Raw genomic sequence first — 17,617 nt, forward strand, 5'->3', positions numbered from 1 at the left:
ATCAATGGCCTTTCTTTCTTTATTTCCTCATTTCCTTGCTTATTTTGCTTGAAGAGCGGATCGATGGCTTTGAGTTGTGAGGTGTTTGGCTTCCACTCATTATTGCTGCAATTAGGATGCTATTGGCAACTAAAGGAGTGGGTTGGGTGGGGGGCACATTAAAATCCACTGACCCCCTGCTATTGTTATCTAGTCTTGGATGATCAGTCAAACAACCCCTGATGACAACTTATTGTGGTCGAGTGGTAGGAAGGCATCTCAAACAAGTGGATTAAGTGAGTGACCCAGGAAGTGAGAGAGAAGGATGCGTGTCCGTACGTGTGTGAGAGAGCCGAGGAGACGGAGAGAAAGCGTGAGATCGGAGAGCGCGGGGGGTGTTTGAGTTACGGCTCCTTGCGCCGGTGAGGAGGAAATAATCACAGTGTTGCTTCCTCATGAATTATTAAGAAGCCCCCCTCTTTTTTTTTGCTCCAGTCAAAATGCTGCGTTTTCATCCGTGGCTGTGAAGCAGAGCAGGAGGTTGTTGTTTTGTGTGTGCGTGTTTTCATAGGTGTATTACTGCTTGCGAGCAGGACTCAGCGTGCCGAACAAGTGCTCAGATGAGCAGTCTGAGCGAGGAACCCGGAGCAGCAGCAACACTGCTGGAACTGAGAGACAGGCAGTCACCTCCACTCCACGCGGCAGCAACAGCCTCTCTCTCCCTCTCTCCCTGCCTTTTTTCTCTTCTGTTCTTTCTGGAGTTGAGATCTTGTTCGTCACAGCGCAGGAAGAGAAACGTGGGGAGTGAGTGGAACAGGGGTTAAAAGCTACTTACCAAACATCCCAAGCGCAGACCTGGCTGCCCACATGCCGATCGAATTTGTTTGCAAAATCAAATTTGCAGAGGAGGATGAGAAACAAAAAAGCAACCAGGATGGGGACAAGGAGAGCCTAATCGAGGAGAGCTGCAGTCCCCCAGCCAAAGACCTGGCCGGCTTTGCAAATGCCTGCACGCTCCACGGGATTAACCATATCTTCGTCTCGGGCCGGCTGGGTGTCAGACAGACCCTCTGGGCTCTAGCGTTCGTGGTGTCCCTGGCTCTCTTTCTGTACCAGGCGGCAAAGTGTGCCATCTCCTACCTGGAGCATCCTCACGTCACTGCGCTGAACGAGGAGGCCACCCCTGAAATGGTGTTCCCCGCGGTGACCATCTGCAACATCAACCGTTTCCGCTTTTCTGCCCTTACCGATGCCGACATCTACCACCTGGCCAACCTCACCGGCTTGCCCCCAAAAAACAAGGATGGACACAAGCCCACAGATTTGGAGTATCCGGCGCCGGACATGCAGGACATCTTCAACCGGACGGGTCACCAGCTGGATGAGATGTTGAAGAGCTGTAACTTTAGTGGGCAGAACTGTTCAGCTGAAGACTTCACGGTGGTAAGTTTGAGGAAAGTTTCTTGACAGCAGTTTTTGATGGCCTTTCAAACTTGTCATGTGAATTCATTCTTACATGAGACGATAAAAAAGTTTTAGACCATTACTATTAAAAAGAACACCAACAATAGTCTTTAACAATCTGTAAAATGCTGTATTGGTCCGGTATGTCTCTAGACTTTTAGCCTGCCCCATGGCATGAAAATATTCTGCTGTAAGTTGATATTGAAGAGTCTGCAGGTGTTTCCAACTAACTGAATTTTTCATAGTATCTCTATACAAGAGGAAACAGTGTGTCTGAGCATTGATGTGGATAGATATGATCTCACCTCAGGTTTTCACCGTATGCTGTGGTGACTTTTCATTTGGACATAGTTTTGTAAATAGGACACAGACATTGTTCACAGGAGTGGTCCTGTTTCCCCACTCACATGATTTCTTATAATGTACCAACAGCAGCGGGGGCTTCTGTTGTTCCTCTCAAGGGAGATGAGCAGGGTGCATTTTTATATTTACTTCACTAAGACATCTGTTGTTTTATACTGCCACCAGTGTCAGTCGCTAAAAAAACAAGGCAACAATATTGCTTTTATAAAACTCCCTCACACTTCTCATTCTTTCGCTTTAGCTCTTACAATTTCCATAAGCTGCCCGTGTCCACTCCGGAAGGTCATGTGTGTGTCTCTTATGTCATATTTATTAATGTATGTACACTGATTGTTGAAGGGATATTGTTTTGGTGGTGATCAAGAACATTTGATAAGTTGTAATGTGTTAGATCCAGATGGATAAGTCTTCAGTCTAACCAAGGAGATTGCATAGATTCAGACTTTGATGTGTTATTGGGAAAATACACAATTTGATCATAAGTAACATTCATATGACAGAATAAATGAGGAGTGACAGCAGACTCTGTTCTGTTCTCTCTCTCTCTCTCTCTCTCTCTCTCTCTCCCCACTGGCCATGGATGAGATATGTCATGCTTCTGCAGAAAAAAATAAAGGCAAAACTGAAGAAAAAAACACTGTAGATGGGTAAATGTAATAGATAGGTAAATTGACAGGTATACAGGAAGGCTTGTGCTTCGTATTTTTTCTGTTAAATGTTAAAGATCAAAAGATCAAAAATACTGACAATTCTGTTTAAAGTCAGTACCCACTGTGAATAAAGAAGATAACAGTACCAGTCTCGCAGTATCGCTATTGGTTGTACCAAATTATGACTTAATTGGGATTGACAGGGTGTGTGTGAACAGACTTCTTGATCTCAATTTGAGGTGTTGACGGAAACGTAACTGAGCCTAATAGACTTTTATTAAACAACAGTATTGATATAAAAAGCTAAAATTTCTAAAATGTTAAGAAATGTTTACTTTATTGAGAAATACTATCGAGAAGGTTAGCTATTATTCATATTAAATGGATAGTTCACCCAAAAACAAAAAATCTGTCATCTTTTATTCACCCTTATCTTGTTTCAAACCTGTATAACCTTCTTTTCCCGCTAAAAATAAATAAATTTGTAATCCCTTTTACTTCCATAGTATGAAATGTATATATATATAATGTAACAAACAATGCATAAAATAACATCTATTGTGTTCAGCAGAACAAAGAAATTATAACTATAATTATAATATTATAATAACTTGACAGAACTAAATAATTTTCAATTTTCAAATCCCTTAAAGGGGACATTTTAAATTTTTTTTAAGATGTAAAATAAATCTTTGGTGTCCACAGAGTATGTATGTGAAGTTTTAGCTAAAAATATCATATAGATAATTTATAATTGCATGTTAAAATTGCCACTTTGTAGGTGTGAGCAAAAATGTACAATTTTTGGGTGTGTCCTTTAAAATGCAAATGAGCTGATCTCTGCACTAAATGGCAGAGCCGTGCTTGGATAGTGCAGATTAAGGGGCGGTATTGTCCCCTTCTGACATCACATGGAACGCCAAATTATAATGATCTATTTTTTTTCACATGCTTGCAGAAAATTGTTTACCTTAATGGTTTTTATCTTTTCACATTTTCTAGGTTTGATAGAAGCACTGGGGACCCAATTGTAGCACTTAAACATAGAAAAAGTCAGATTTTCATGATATGTTTAAAGGTTTGTTAGCAATAGAAATTAGTTTTTGACGTACTTATATGTAGGTGGTGAGATTTCACTGGCATTGAAATTCTATCAACAACCCTATTGTTATAAAAATCATGTGACGTAGCCTCAGTATCTCCATTAGACATTATCCGGAATTTGTTTTAGAAGCTCTGGCACAGGCCATTCCATGTCAGGACAGACTGAGAGGCGTGGGTCCACCATAAGTGGCAAAATGACTTTGGATTAATCTGGTTGGAAAGTTCCTTGTTCCACTGTTCTCTCCCATCAGCCCTCTGATCTGTGTCTCAGCAGCTGTCACTTAGATTAGTTACGGACATCTTGCCGTCTCCACGCATGACAGGTTGCTTCCTCCGTCCCGCGGACTGCAAAAACTGCGCAAAAAACAAGGAATGATTTTGCGAATCCTAGCCTATCCATTGTGACTTAACTTTAGATGTAAGAGGAAACAGGCTCATGACGACTCTCCCAGAAGCTTCGTTTTGTCATCAGACCAACTGATATTTTTAGCATATACAAGTGTAAAAGATGACCTTAGCTGTAGCCTGCTGGCCTCCAGATATGTGTACATCGCTAGCCTGAGGGGAAAGAAAATACACAGCATGTTGGTATCTGGTCGGCTCCAGATGCTGTGTTTATTTAATGCATGCATCAGCAGGGAAAGTTGTATATTTTCAATCAATCATATCCCTGGCATTGTGCCCCACCACTTGGTTTCAGCAGTTGCACTCATGATATCAGCTGTTCATTTGTCATTCCCACACCCTACAGCTCATTCCCATGTCCTACGGTTCTTCCCCCATTGAGCTTTTCTTTCACAAACACTGCAATAATAATTACTATATGAAGAGAACAGAAGTGCATTTACATGTCTAGATAGTAGATCATCAGAGTGCTTCTGCTTAAACCAAAGGGCAAACAAATCAAAGAGAAGATTTTCATATGTGATGTTACTCACTTTGATATTCATTCATTACATGAATACGTAATTTGTAGTCTTTTATTCATGCTAATGTTAACAAATATTTTCTTCTTAAGGTGAATGAATTATGTAATTATGGATAGCTCAACAAGTAAAGTTGATATCAACTTTGATATTCGTAACATATATATATATATATATATATACTGGGGCGGTTTCCCGAATAGGGCTTATCCTAATCCCAGACTAAAATGCATGTTTGAGCTGCCTTTGTTTTGTGCAATTGTTTTGTTCAAGATGGACACCAGTATTGTTTTTTTGAAAGGTTTGTTTGTAAAAACTACTTCAATGTCCTAATATAACTAAGGCCTAGTCCTGGATTAATCTAAACTCTGTCCGGGAAACCGCTCCTTATATATAAATATTTTCATTTATGCATTTGGCCGACACCAACTTACAGTGCATTCAGTCTCTACATTTTTTCTGTATTTGTGTTGCTTGGGAGGGATCAAACCCATGACCTTTGAATTCCTAACGCTGTCCTCTTTCAAATGAGCTATAGCAACATGTATAACTTATTTACAGCATTGATCCATAGACTCCATACACGAGTTCATGAATCTGTTTATTAAATTTTAATTAATTAAAAATGAATAGGTCTTTGAAATACTGACATTGTCTGTGGTTAACAAGGGTCCCAATCGTATTTCAAAGAGATTGTGTGTGTGCGCGTGTTTGTGTGTGCGTGAGTTGCATCTTTATTTGTTGCCCGTTTCCCTCGACATGGCATATAATTAAAACACTCAACTGTTATTGACTCGTGATAATTACTCACAATAGATCTCATAATAAGATGTTTAGGCATAATTGAATATAAATAGCCGTGCGTCTAGTTTTCCTTCCACCTGACTGTCATCTCCTGGTACTGAAAGGAATAATGGGTGATTTAGTTAAGTTCAGCATGTGCATGTGGTGCTTGGCTCTTTAAACCTATTCTTCAGCGTGTGTTTGCTCTTCCTCTTGCTCTGTTTGCAGACGTATTATCCGATTTTGTTTAAAGCAAGGACAGACTCTTTGTGCATATATTCCTACGGATAACCAAGTGACACTGACCCAGATTGATCGGAAGTTCAGGGTGAGGATAGACATTATTATAGGACCCCTGTTAGCATTTGTCATGTCAGTATGGAACAGGAGCTTTAATAGATAATTGAATATGTGAGCGTACAGCTCCTGGGGTATGATGACAAGCGTCTAATAAAACAACCCACTTCAGGATTTTCAAAATGTCAAGTTGGGGGAAATTAGACTAGATTTTCCATGATGTGCATATATGCGAGGATTATGTACAGTATATGTGCGTTTTGCTGCTGTGTTGCTTTATTTTGTACTTACTTTCTTCATAAATCATTATTCTTTATTTTGGTCAACAGTGTGACCTTGCAGCTATCACATATGAATCAGACACATTCTGTCTCACTTATGTTCACTTATAATTGAGTACAAGTATTTTGCAAAAAAACATCTAAATGTAACATTTGCTTTCATGAATACTGTAGGTTTTTTGTTGTGGATTATTCTAAATGAAAGAGTGCATGTCCGCAGTTAGTTATTATCTTAATAAATGGTGGCAAACATTTCAGCTTAATGCATTTCATGTTTCTATAGACACCAGGAGTCTGTGTCGATGTGCATGTTGAACTAAATAGGAGTTAATTTGTAGACATAGATTTTGGTCATTTATAGGAGTAAAAGGCATATTTTACGACACATTCTCTTCTGAAAATAAGTGAGTAGCAACTATTTATTGTTAAATATACAAAAATTTTATTTAAATACATTAATTTAATTTGTTTAATTTAATTATTTTCAAAATAATTCAGCAATGATTTACTGTAATGATGCTTTACAGCAAACATTGTAAAGCAGAGAAAAATGATGAAATCCAGAAAATATAAAAACATTCAAGAATATAATTAAAAGGTCATCAAACTGTTGCAAAAAAGTGATATATTCCTTAAGGTGCTATAAAAATCTAGGTTCAGGTCAGGTTCAGTTTGAAGAGGCAGTCCTCTTCTGTCTACATTGTAAAAAAAGTTGGTTCAACTTAAAAAAGTTAGTTACCTGCACAGTGCAAAAAATGCAGCATGAAGTTAAAACAGCTTGGTTTTGCAATTTAATTGAACCTACTGTTTTAGATTTTGACCTGTGATAAGTTGACATAACTTAAAAAATATTAAAATTTCTACTTATTAACAAAAACTTATTTGTAAAATTAAAGTAACAAAAATTATATGATTTGACAAAAATGCTGCATTTTTTACATTGTGGTTGCCGAGTTTACAAAGCTAATTCAACTTCAAAAAAATGTGTAAAAATCAATTAATCAATCCAAAATTTTTAAGTTGAACTCAAAAAGTGTTCAATACACTATGGGGTGGTTTCCCGGACATGGATTAGCTTAATCCAGGATTAGGCCTTAGTTTAATTAGGAAATATAACTTGTTTTAACAAACATGCCTTACTAAAAACATTACCTGTGTGCATTTTGAGGCAAAACAAAGGGCCCTGATGTATTTTAAGATATGTCAGTGCAAGTTGTTTTCAGTTTGGACAGCTCTTAAAAATGTTTTAGTGTAGGACTAGTCTAATCCCTGTCCGGGAAACCGCCCCTAGATGTGCTAGATGTGAAAGTCTTATTAAGTTGTTAAAGTATACATGAATTATGATGTATATACAGTACATGAAAGTGCAATAATTTTACAATACTAAAATAAAGACAATGAATTGTCCATAAGATGGCAATCGAACTGTTGTATTCAATATTAGGAAAGTATACTATATACTTTATTGATACAGTATGCATCAGTAGTCTGCCAGTGAGAAAGCCAGCCGCTGTGTTTCCATCACCCTGATCTTATGTGCATTTTGAAGTATCGCATAAAAAACCAGTGGTGAAAACACCAAATTGCAAATAAAAATCCCTTAATTCAGAAAAAGTTTTTTATGCTCGTTTGAGGTGGTTTTTGACTTATGCAAATAATAGGAGATGTAAACGCATTTGCTGAATAAATTCTAATGTAGCGAGCATTATAGCTACATGAATTATCGTCTAGCTGTATCAGCTGACATTGTCTTTCCAATATGGGGCTCAACATCATCGTAATGCCCTTGCTGCTAGTGCCTGCATCAAAAATGCTGCATTTCTTCTTATGTGCACAGCATTCAGTTTGGCAATTACAAGCTAGTAAATGTATAATATGCCCAACTAAATGTTTATAACTAAATTCAGCCCTGTCTCCGTTTTCTAAGCGTACCTTGCTTCATTTACTGTTGGTTACTAAGTTACCAATATCACCTTATTCGCTCAAACAACTAGATGGAAAGGCAACTAATTAAAATTTGTTCGTTTTCTGTTTTTTCAAATTTTGAAATTATTTGCTTCATTTGTTTGTTTGGATGGAAACCCATCTATAGACAAGGAACCAAAACTCCAATGTTGCAGAAGTGGAGAACAAAAACCTTGGGAGAAACTAACCCTAACCAGGAGGGATAGATAGTTTCTTGAAAATAGACCTTGTGCTTTGATGCTTATTTGCAAGTGTTAGGTTCGAATCTAGCTACTCTTGTTGCTTAGTTAACCTACGCAAACCCAGGGAGAACATGCAAACTCCATACAAACCTTCTGACCCAGACGATGCTTTAACCGGGGATCTAGTAAAAGTGTCTGCCAAATGCATTTATGTAATTGTAAAATGTAATTCTCCTGTCATCTCTCTCAATAAACTGAAATATAAAGCCCGATATAAAATAAATCACTAAATAAAATGAAAATAGGGTGTGCTGTATTGGCGATTTATTTGAGTGTGCTAGAAGCAGCTAAAAGTTCTGAGGCTGAGTGATGTCGTGTCTGCTTGAGGTAAGAGACATGTGAGAGCTTTTGGCAGTAACAGGTGTTTCACATTGTGTTAGTGAGGATCTGGCACTCGTCGTTCCTGAGGTAGGGATGTCTTTTTCTCTGAGAGCTGCCCGAGAGCTCAGCCCTGTGTGAATGACATCAGGTCCCCCTGCGGGCTCAGCGTCTGGCTCTTCCCTCGGCTCTTTCCGTCTTCCTGACAGAAACACAGGACTGAGGGACCGTGAAAGTGACCGCGTTCCTGCGGCTCTGTCCAAACAGCCCGTCAATTAGCCGACCAGTTCCACAGTCGCGGGCCTCCACAGATTATTGAACCGCTGAAGTACTGATACATTAAAATCCCACTCTCAAAGCTTCAGCCTTCGGCCGTGCTGTCTGCCTGCATAACAGTTTATCTCCCCTTCAGCCGGTCTGCTGATGCACGGAGACGCAATTGCATGTGAGAGGCATAGCTGTAAACATAGTTATCCTCAAGCCATGCCTGCTTTTGGGGGACATTTTGTGAGTGTTTACGTTTTTGTGAAGGAGACAGGAATAGACAGAGGAAAAACACATATAAACAGCAAATTTTGTAGGGGCTATTTGATTCCTGGGCAAATAAACCAGCACGCTTTACACTAAACACATCAACAGCATTCCATAAGACAACCCACACCTGTGTCTGATCCCTGTGTTATAAATGCAGAGGCGGCGATTCACAATCTGAGATTTTTCCATGTTACCCTTTCTATCATCATCCTCAGATATAGCCAGCCAACTACCTTACGAAAGTCTGCAGCTCAAGGGATTGCTTTAAACTCGCCAACAAACATTGCACTAATGTTTTGAGGCTGAAAACTCCCTCCAGAGTCCTTGGAGACATTAGTTCCCACTTACATTAGTCTTCCTCTGACAAGCTGTCCGGCGACTTGTTGGAATGAGTGTATTTGTGTGAGCGCACATACATGCTTCATCATATACTGATAGACTTGGAGGAAAAGATTGATAGCAACCCCTAACTTTAGCTGTTTACTTCGCCCTCCCTCCTAAATCAATATATTCCTCTGTCAGATTGCTTCCTAGGCCCTAGCCTGCCGTGACTAATTATCTTGTTCCTCTGTTTTTGGCGGGATCGTCTGCTGTGTTTAATAATGAAAAACTGAAACTGTATTTCTGTTTCTACAGTTGTGCTCAATGGTACTTTATTATCATAAGTCTACATGCACCTCGCAACATAACATAATATTTATGAGCATAAGAGGAATCGTAAAAATTGCATTTTGCATTTGTCAGTACCGTCCTAATTAGGGTTCATCATTCAGCATCATTGCTGAGTATCTTCTCCATAAAACTGGAATTTTCCAAAGACAGTCTCAAAACCGTGGTTTGAAATCGCCTCGGTTTCCTATGTCACAAACATGTAACCAATCACAGCTTTCGAGCCATAGATATTATGTATGGATGCCGCTCCAGCCCTACTTTCTACATTCTGCTCACAAATGCTGCTCACATGAGTGGTGTAAATGCTCTAACTCGTTATAGTCGGGCTTGTAACCCAAGAGTTTAAGTCTCACGGCTGGCAACTTGCAACTGAGGTGCCCTTGAGCAAAGCACCTGTCCCATATTTCATCCTGGGCAGTAATAGTGATAATTTGGCAGGGTGATAGTGATAGTTGCCCACTGCTCCGGGTGTTTGTGTTCTCACTGGGATTGGTTAAATGCTGAGATCACATTCTAAAGGGCGTCGCACACCAGACAAGAAACGATGCATTGGTTATAGGAAAACTCTGAGGTTTCGTACACCGGACGTGCACATAGAGGTCTTCACGGGTTCAACTAGATCTGAAAACCCAAAGTCCAACGCGAGACCCAATTGGTTCTAGTATAAAAGTTTCACGTGTGCCTCGGACACGGGTCGGGTATAATATTAGTGGCATTGAGTCTTGGGTAATTTAAAATGAATGTGTTTTTGCCGAACAGACCCGAAAACCCGAACTCTCTCGCGTGTGCGTCAATGTCCTTTTCAAACCTCTCCTCTGTTTGCTAAGAGTGCTTGCGACATTGTGTGGCTGCTGCTGCGTTGCCGATGCTGTTTACATTCGGGTCTTCATTCGGTCACTGGTTCGGGTCAGACTCGGGTCTAATTTTCTCCGATTTGTCTTGGGTCGGATGTTTCTTTTTTTATTATTTATGCACGTCGGGTTCAGGTAAAAAGTGATTCTGGTAATTTCGGGTCGGGTACATTGCTTTGTATTCGAGAAGACCTCTAGTGCACATTAAATAGCGCAAGCTTAGTCAGATAGCATCTACGTCAAAATGCTAAATATACGTTAACAGCCAATGTTAATCGTTAATGATTTGGGACAAATATGATGTTATTTAATGTTAAACTATGTGAGTGGTGACCGTGCGCGGCAGGGATTTGAGCAGTGTCCAGAGTCACAGCGGGCAGACACCACCAGGTGCTGCCGGTGTGCGTACATTCATAGAAAATAATGTGTTCTGTTTTTAGATTCATGGTGTGACGCAGCGCTTTTAATCTGGTGTGCTCTTAAGTATGTGTTACCATACTGTACACTGGTCATTATCTCACTTTCATTTTCACTTTTACTTACTATCAGGGCTACAAAATATATATACATTTCAGTCAGCTCCATAAATATTTGGACATTTTGTGTTATTTTAGCTGTTTACCAATATTAAATCAGCTACAGTTTGAATACTGGCTTTAAGTGCACACTCTTAGAGGGTATTCACATCCAAATTGTCTTAAAGGAGACATATCATGCTAAATTCACTTTCTTAGCTCTTAAATGCATTTTGTTGTATATTTGTAGTGTTTAGAAGTACATAAAAGTTGAAATTAGTCTCTTCAGGTGCTTTGTTGATATCTTTATATTCTGTTTTGGTCATATTTTCCAACCTGTTCTGATTTTTCTATTATCTATTACGTTTTTTGAACAATTACATCACAGTATTTGCAGCGGAACTGTCAAATAAGGACATCGACTCCCAGCCCAACACTATGAGCAATCCGCCATTTTCAATTTCTCGCTGCGATATTGTAGTCCAAGCTCAAGGATGCAGAAGTTACGAGAGAGCAAATCAAAATGTTCGGTTGTTGAACCTGTGCCTGGTTGAGTTTTATTTTTCACGGAAATGTCATTTTTTAGTGCGCGAAGCACTTCAAGGATAACTATTTCACCAACCTCCACCAGTATAAAGTAGGATTTGCCGATAGACTTCGTCTGATTGAGGGGTCAATTACTTCTATCTTTGGAGATGACGAGCAGAGCACTTCAGTAAGCTGTAAATAACTTTAAAAACAGTAAAGTACACGGTGGTCATGGTTTAGCAGTGCTGTTTCTCAATCCGAAGGCTGCAGCATGCGGATGTCGCATTTGGTCATCAACCCGGGATTAGGTTATAGCATATTACAACAATTTACAATTAACTAAGAATGATAGTCAACTATATAATTGTTAATATTCTGAAATAAGACAGCCGGCATTAACACACCATTGCGATACCTCCATATGAAGACGTTGTTCTGCAGGTTCGTCGTCTTCATTTTCATCTCGCTCCATTTCCGACTCTGGCGCGAACATATAAGGCTGGATGGACAAGTCTTCCGTTGTTGACATTTTGTGAATAACGAGTAAATAAAAAGTTTCTGTGCCGCTAGATAATCGTATCTCTGCTATAAAACTACAAAAATGGCGGAACGGGGTGGAGATTAACCGAGTGTCACCTCTGCAACCTGGAGAGGGGGCAGGGTATGACGTGCATTTAAAAAGACAGTACCAAAACGAGTTGCTCTCAGATGCACATCAGAAAAGGGGTAGAAAGGGGGCATGTGGGGCTATAATAATGAGGAATTCAGACCCAAGTATTGCAGTTTCGCTTTATATAGACCACAAATAGATGATTTATATGTAAAAAGGACAGATTTAAAAGCATGATATGTCTGCTTTAAGGATTTAGGAATTACAGCCGTTTAATATGAAGCTCCCCCTTTTTAAAGAGGCCGGACAGTTGACTCAAAAGCTGTTTTATGGACTTGTATTTTCTAGTTGTTAAATAATTTCCTCATAAATGAAGCATGAAAAAGCTCTGGAGTTGATTTTAAGTTTGGCATTTGCATTTGGAAGCTGTGGCTGTGAACCCACATCATGTGGTTCAGGAAGATCTCCATGCAAGTGATACAGACCAGATTTAGGTTTCAAAAACACAATTAGCCCGTAGATCAACAATTTGGTACATTCTGACTAAAAAATAACCGACTGGTCAGGTCTGCAAAAAAAAGAAAAAAAAAATCCTGAACGTCAATATAAAATAACAATGGCGAAAGATCACATTATTATCTCAATGATAATACGCATGAGCTCTATAGAATACTAAAGTAAAACACCATAATTTTACTTTACAAAATGTTGTAACAATTTCTGTGGTCCATCAGAATTCACGTTTTAATAACTGTTGCTTGAAAGGTCCTGGCAGACCACAGGTCAGGTCTTCACAAATAACTAAAAAAAATAATAATTTTATAGTAAAATCAGGAATTAGTGAATTTTAGTGAGTCACTGTGGGGAAGAAGTGAATTGTGCAGAGCATGCTGAGAAACCAGAGAATTTACAGTACCTGGTGGATTTTTGTCAAGAACAGCGTGAAGCTTTACAGCTTTACAGCACAAACTGAGACTCACAAGCAGTCACTGACGCTCAAGGAGGCGATAAAACAATATTAGGAGACAAGGATGTGTAAACTTTGAAACAGAATAATAATAATAATGTGTAAATTGAATTATAATGTTCAAAAAGCAACTATATGACCCTTCTTGTTTAAAAAAAAAAAATAGTATGCAAGTAGAGCTGTAGCTTAATGCAGTCTCACCAATAAAGTAAGCTAATGCAATGCAATTTTTCTTATGCAGTGGAATACCACAAGATGAATATACTGTTTACATATGCTGCTAGAAATTTGGTTCAAGCTTATTTTTCATTCCAAACTTCCTCTTCCCATGGCTTACAGGCAATAAGAAGACGATAAGCCCAGAAGAGAAGCACAGCAGTCGTCCGTCTTTACTATCTGACTGGATTTTAATCTGGGTACCGGTGATATACTTTGACCAGTTTCCAAGCCGTGCGTCGCATACATCACCACAAACACACGTAAAAAATTTATCAGGCCTTGCGACTGGACCGGGTCGGTTAATATATGCGTGTTTCACTCCGGTCTCTACTGCCATCGTTTAATTACCGTGTGAAAAAGCAGCATATGCTTAAATATCAAATGGATCTCGCGAGTGAAAATCTTTGTTCTGGTTAGTGCATGGAAATGTCACTGCTGAGAGGGTAAAGCAACATAAAAGCAGAAATAAAAGAACATAAATGTCATTCGCTGTATCTGGGTCTGCGGGCCAGCAAAGCATGAAGGGCTGGCGAATGCGCTTGGTTGGACGATTAGCCAGGGCTCTGAATTATGTCGAATGTCACACACTTGGCGCCTGCTTTTGCTGATCTTTGGGGTTTGTTTGTACACTTGCATGCATTATGGAGCTGAGTGTTCTGTTTCATCACATTTTTGTTGAGACTTAGAGCTTTCTGTACATTCAGGTTTAAAAGGAAATATCGAGATTTGAGAAATGTGTTTCAAGTTGTAACTCCACAGGGCTCCAGACTGCCACCAAATGGTGGCATTTTGCCACCAAATGGTGGCATTTTGCCACTGAATTTTACATCCAGTCGCACATGTGCGACCAGTTAATTTGACCTTTTTCTTTGTGATGTGACACTGAATTTAAAACAGCATATTGTACTTTCTGCATCTATCATCAAAGTATTTATTAATACAGTGTATTACTTAGTAGAAATGTGAATATTTGGTTAACATGTTGATTTACGGTATGTGCCCCTAAATTTTCTGGGTGCGCCCCTAAAATTTTCTGTTGGGGCCACTGTGCTCCTAGTGAATAAAGTTAGTCTGGAGCCCTGCTCCAGATACACCTGAACTGGTAAATAAAACCTGATAATATCAAAAATTTTTAGTTAGCTTTATTAAATTACATATTTCATAAATTTTCAAATGCATCTAAAATCCTCTCTACAAGTTTTGCTTTCTCTTCTTAAAGGGGATCGCACACCGGCCGCGCAGATCAGCGTCGCGCCGCTTCGCCTCTAGGACAACTCTGTGGTATAGTAAACCGGAAGTGCACATTAAATAGTGCAAGCTTCGTCAGATAGCATCTACTTCAAAATGCAAAATATATGTTAGCAGCCAATGTTAATCGTTAATGATTTGGGACAAATATGCGACTCCGCATATGTTGTGTTTTGGTGCTGGTTTGCTGCTGCTCAACGCTGGCCCATGCTGGTTTGGTGCTGGTTTAGCGGGTGGTCATCAGCTTACCAGCACCAGCATTCCATGCTGGTCAAACCAGCAAGACCAGCATATGTTGTGTTTTGGTGTTGGTATGCTGGTGACCACCAACTAAACTATCACCAATCCAGCATGGGAATTATGTTGGTATATACTGAAAAAAATATTCAATTTACTCATTTTTTTTTTAGGTAAGTGGTTGCAATCAAACTATTTAAGCTACCTTTATATGGAAGGTATTTTTGGTCTTTTTTAAATTAATTAATTAAATGATAAAATTAAAAATATATCGCAAAATATGTCCCAAATTCGAAAATTAAATGCTAAAATAAAAATTTAAACATTAAATTAAATTAAATTATTTCATTTTCAACATGATGAAGCATCATTCTGGCCAAATTGAAAAATTAAATTAAATTGATGATTTGACATTTAATTTTCCATATAATCTTGAGGCAAGACAGCCAATATTAAAATAAAAAGGTAAACTTGAAAAGGAATCTGTAAATACATTTTTAAAAGGCTTTTTATTCATGCCCAAGCAATAATAGGGACAAAATTAAAATGTAAAGTTCAGTTTTAATTTTATGTTCTCTTTTTTTTGGTTTTCATTTTAATTTTCATGTTCATTTTTTATTTTCAACTTGTATGCAAATTCAATGTTAATCAGTGGGTGGGGTTTACTTGCTCAAAAAAAGGGGATTGGCTGAAGCAATGTTGCCAACTCAGGGACTGTGTTGCCAACTTAGCGACCATATTGCTACATCTAGCGACTTTTAGACCCATTTAGCCAAACTTAGCGACTGTTTGGATGAATCTTGGCTTCACATCTGTACAGATAGGCTAGTGTGTCGATTGTACTGACCCACGGCCATGAGTGCCGGATGTCGCTGTCCCGGTGAAATGTGCGTCTTCCCTCTGTGCATGGAGCTGGGCAGTGAGCAACATTTAGACTGTACAAGCTGACGCGTGGACGAGATTCGCATATATTGTTTACATTTCAAAGGAGGAACAAACACTAAAAAGTGGCTGGTCCGCTGTTATGTATGTGTGTATTTTCACACATATGATACACAAACATTTTAGTAAATTGAATTATTTTTTTAAGTTGATGCTGTCTTTTTTCAGCAGGGAGAAACTAAAGTTAGTTGATATCAGGTTTAATTGTTAGTCATAAATTTGTTGTTTAATTGTGATTTTAGCACATGATTTTAGAAATTTCAGTTTTTCCCCATTCAAGTAGACAAGACTTTAGTTTTTCATGACTGAAATAACTGCCTGAAGGCATTGCAAACATGGCCGCCTGGTGGCTCGACTTCCCTAAAGGGACTTTGATGCTGTACCACTAAACTATACAGGATCACTGACATTGCTTGATACTATGACATTGCTAGTGACACTACAAGATCACTATAAAATTTTGACCACTCTACCAAAATATTCATCAAAAACTTAGACATTGAATCCAAGTCTGCCGCAGTCAAATAAACAGTGAATATTTACATATCTGTCTTGAGCTTCCGCAATAAATCTAAATTTTCTGTAGTCAAACAAAGAGCAAATATGTTCATTTCGGTTTTGAGCAGCAAACCTCTTTGCTTTAATCCTTCCCTCAGGAGACTGAAGCAGAATGCTGCACCTCTGCACCCTCCCTCTCTTCAACACAGATAGCAAAGCTGAAGGCTCTTGAACATAAGCTTGCTGAAGGGAGTGTGGTTTTGTTTTCATAAGAGCTGCAATGAAATGCTTACGTTTTGGATTAACAAAAAATAATACGGCTAATTAACAATAATTTTAGCTTTCGTGGACTTTCATTGGTCCATGGGTAGAAGAGTTTAAGAGGTATTTGATAGATAGATCTTCTGGATATTTGTTAAGGGTCTCTTAGCAATTCGGCATGGGGATCGTAAACTTAGCTGCAGTACAGTGTCTCTGCAGTAATTTTATTCAGCAGGTGTATTTGTTAGAATAAGCCACACTTTCATGTATAAATGTGACCCTGCCTGTGCAGGGTAAAGTCTTATAAACTCATAATAACATTAAGAGCATCAAAGTTTGATTATTGATTTCAATCTTTGACATGACCCTACTCAGTCAATATAAAACAAAATATCAAGGTTATATTTTCACAAAATGTTCTTTACATTATATAAAAAACATTAAATAAAAAAGACACCTTTAGCTGGGTTTACACAGACTGGGTCACAATTGATATCATATTATGGTCCCGCATTATGAGTTTCGAATCGACACTTGGAAAAAATCCTATGCAACACATACAATACACAGCAAAACATTCACACAATATTAATTCCACTTTCAATTTTCCTCATTAAAGCTCCCTATAAGGATTCATCAGGGCGAACAATGTAACAATGACGTCCGCAGCAACCACACCAAGGTATGCATCACATTAGGCAGTCATTCATCTCAAGGTTTCGTCGATGTTGTTGAAAAACCACTCGACCTTCAGATGCATGGAAATGTCATCTAATTCATCAAGCTCTGCTTGATGCACCACCCCTCATTTTCCCATCCAAGTACATTTCTGTTATGAAGTGTCCTGAGGAACATATTAGACTGTAATGAAGCCACTAGAAAGGGCAAGATTACTTTGCATCATGCCGTGAAGTGAAATGCGATGCAGCGTCTATTTATTCAGCGTTGTTCTTTAAAGGCCCATCGTATGAAAAATGCATGACTTTGCATTGGAAATGAGACGTGGCCCTCATTGGGCATAATTGCTTTGTAATTTAGCAGAATAAACAAAGGAGGGTCAGCCCGGTACCTCTGCAGCCTCCCGAACGGCCGTCTTTTATGTTTTCAGCTCGTATTTTCGAAAAGGCGAGTTATGATTTTAGTTATTAGAGTGACTGGGCATA

At 38.8% G+C, this 17,617-nt stretch overlaps 1 protein-coding gene across 1 annotated transcript in view; it reads left to right on the plus strand.

Annotated features, from left to right (window-relative positions):
* The first annotated feature begins 382 nt into the window (after window positions 1-382).
* The window catches only part of asic4a (acid-sensing (proton-gated) ion channel family member 4a), a 117,134-nt gene continuing 99,899 nt past the window's right edge, over window positions 383-17,617 (plus strand). The window contains exon 1 of the mRNA XM_065292807.2: window positions 383-1,422. Coding sequence (XP_065148879.1) covers window positions 847-1,422 — 576 coding nt within the window. The 5' untranslated portion in view covers window positions 383-846. The remainder of the gene's footprint in view (window positions 1,423-17,617) is intronic.

Source organism: Paramisgurnus dabryanus, chromosome 15, assembly GCF_030506205.2.
Source record: "Paramisgurnus dabryanus chromosome 15, PD_genome_1.1, whole genome shotgun sequence".
Lineage (NCBI taxonomy): Eukaryota > Metazoa > Chordata > Actinopteri > Cypriniformes > Cobitidae > Paramisgurnus > Paramisgurnus dabryanus.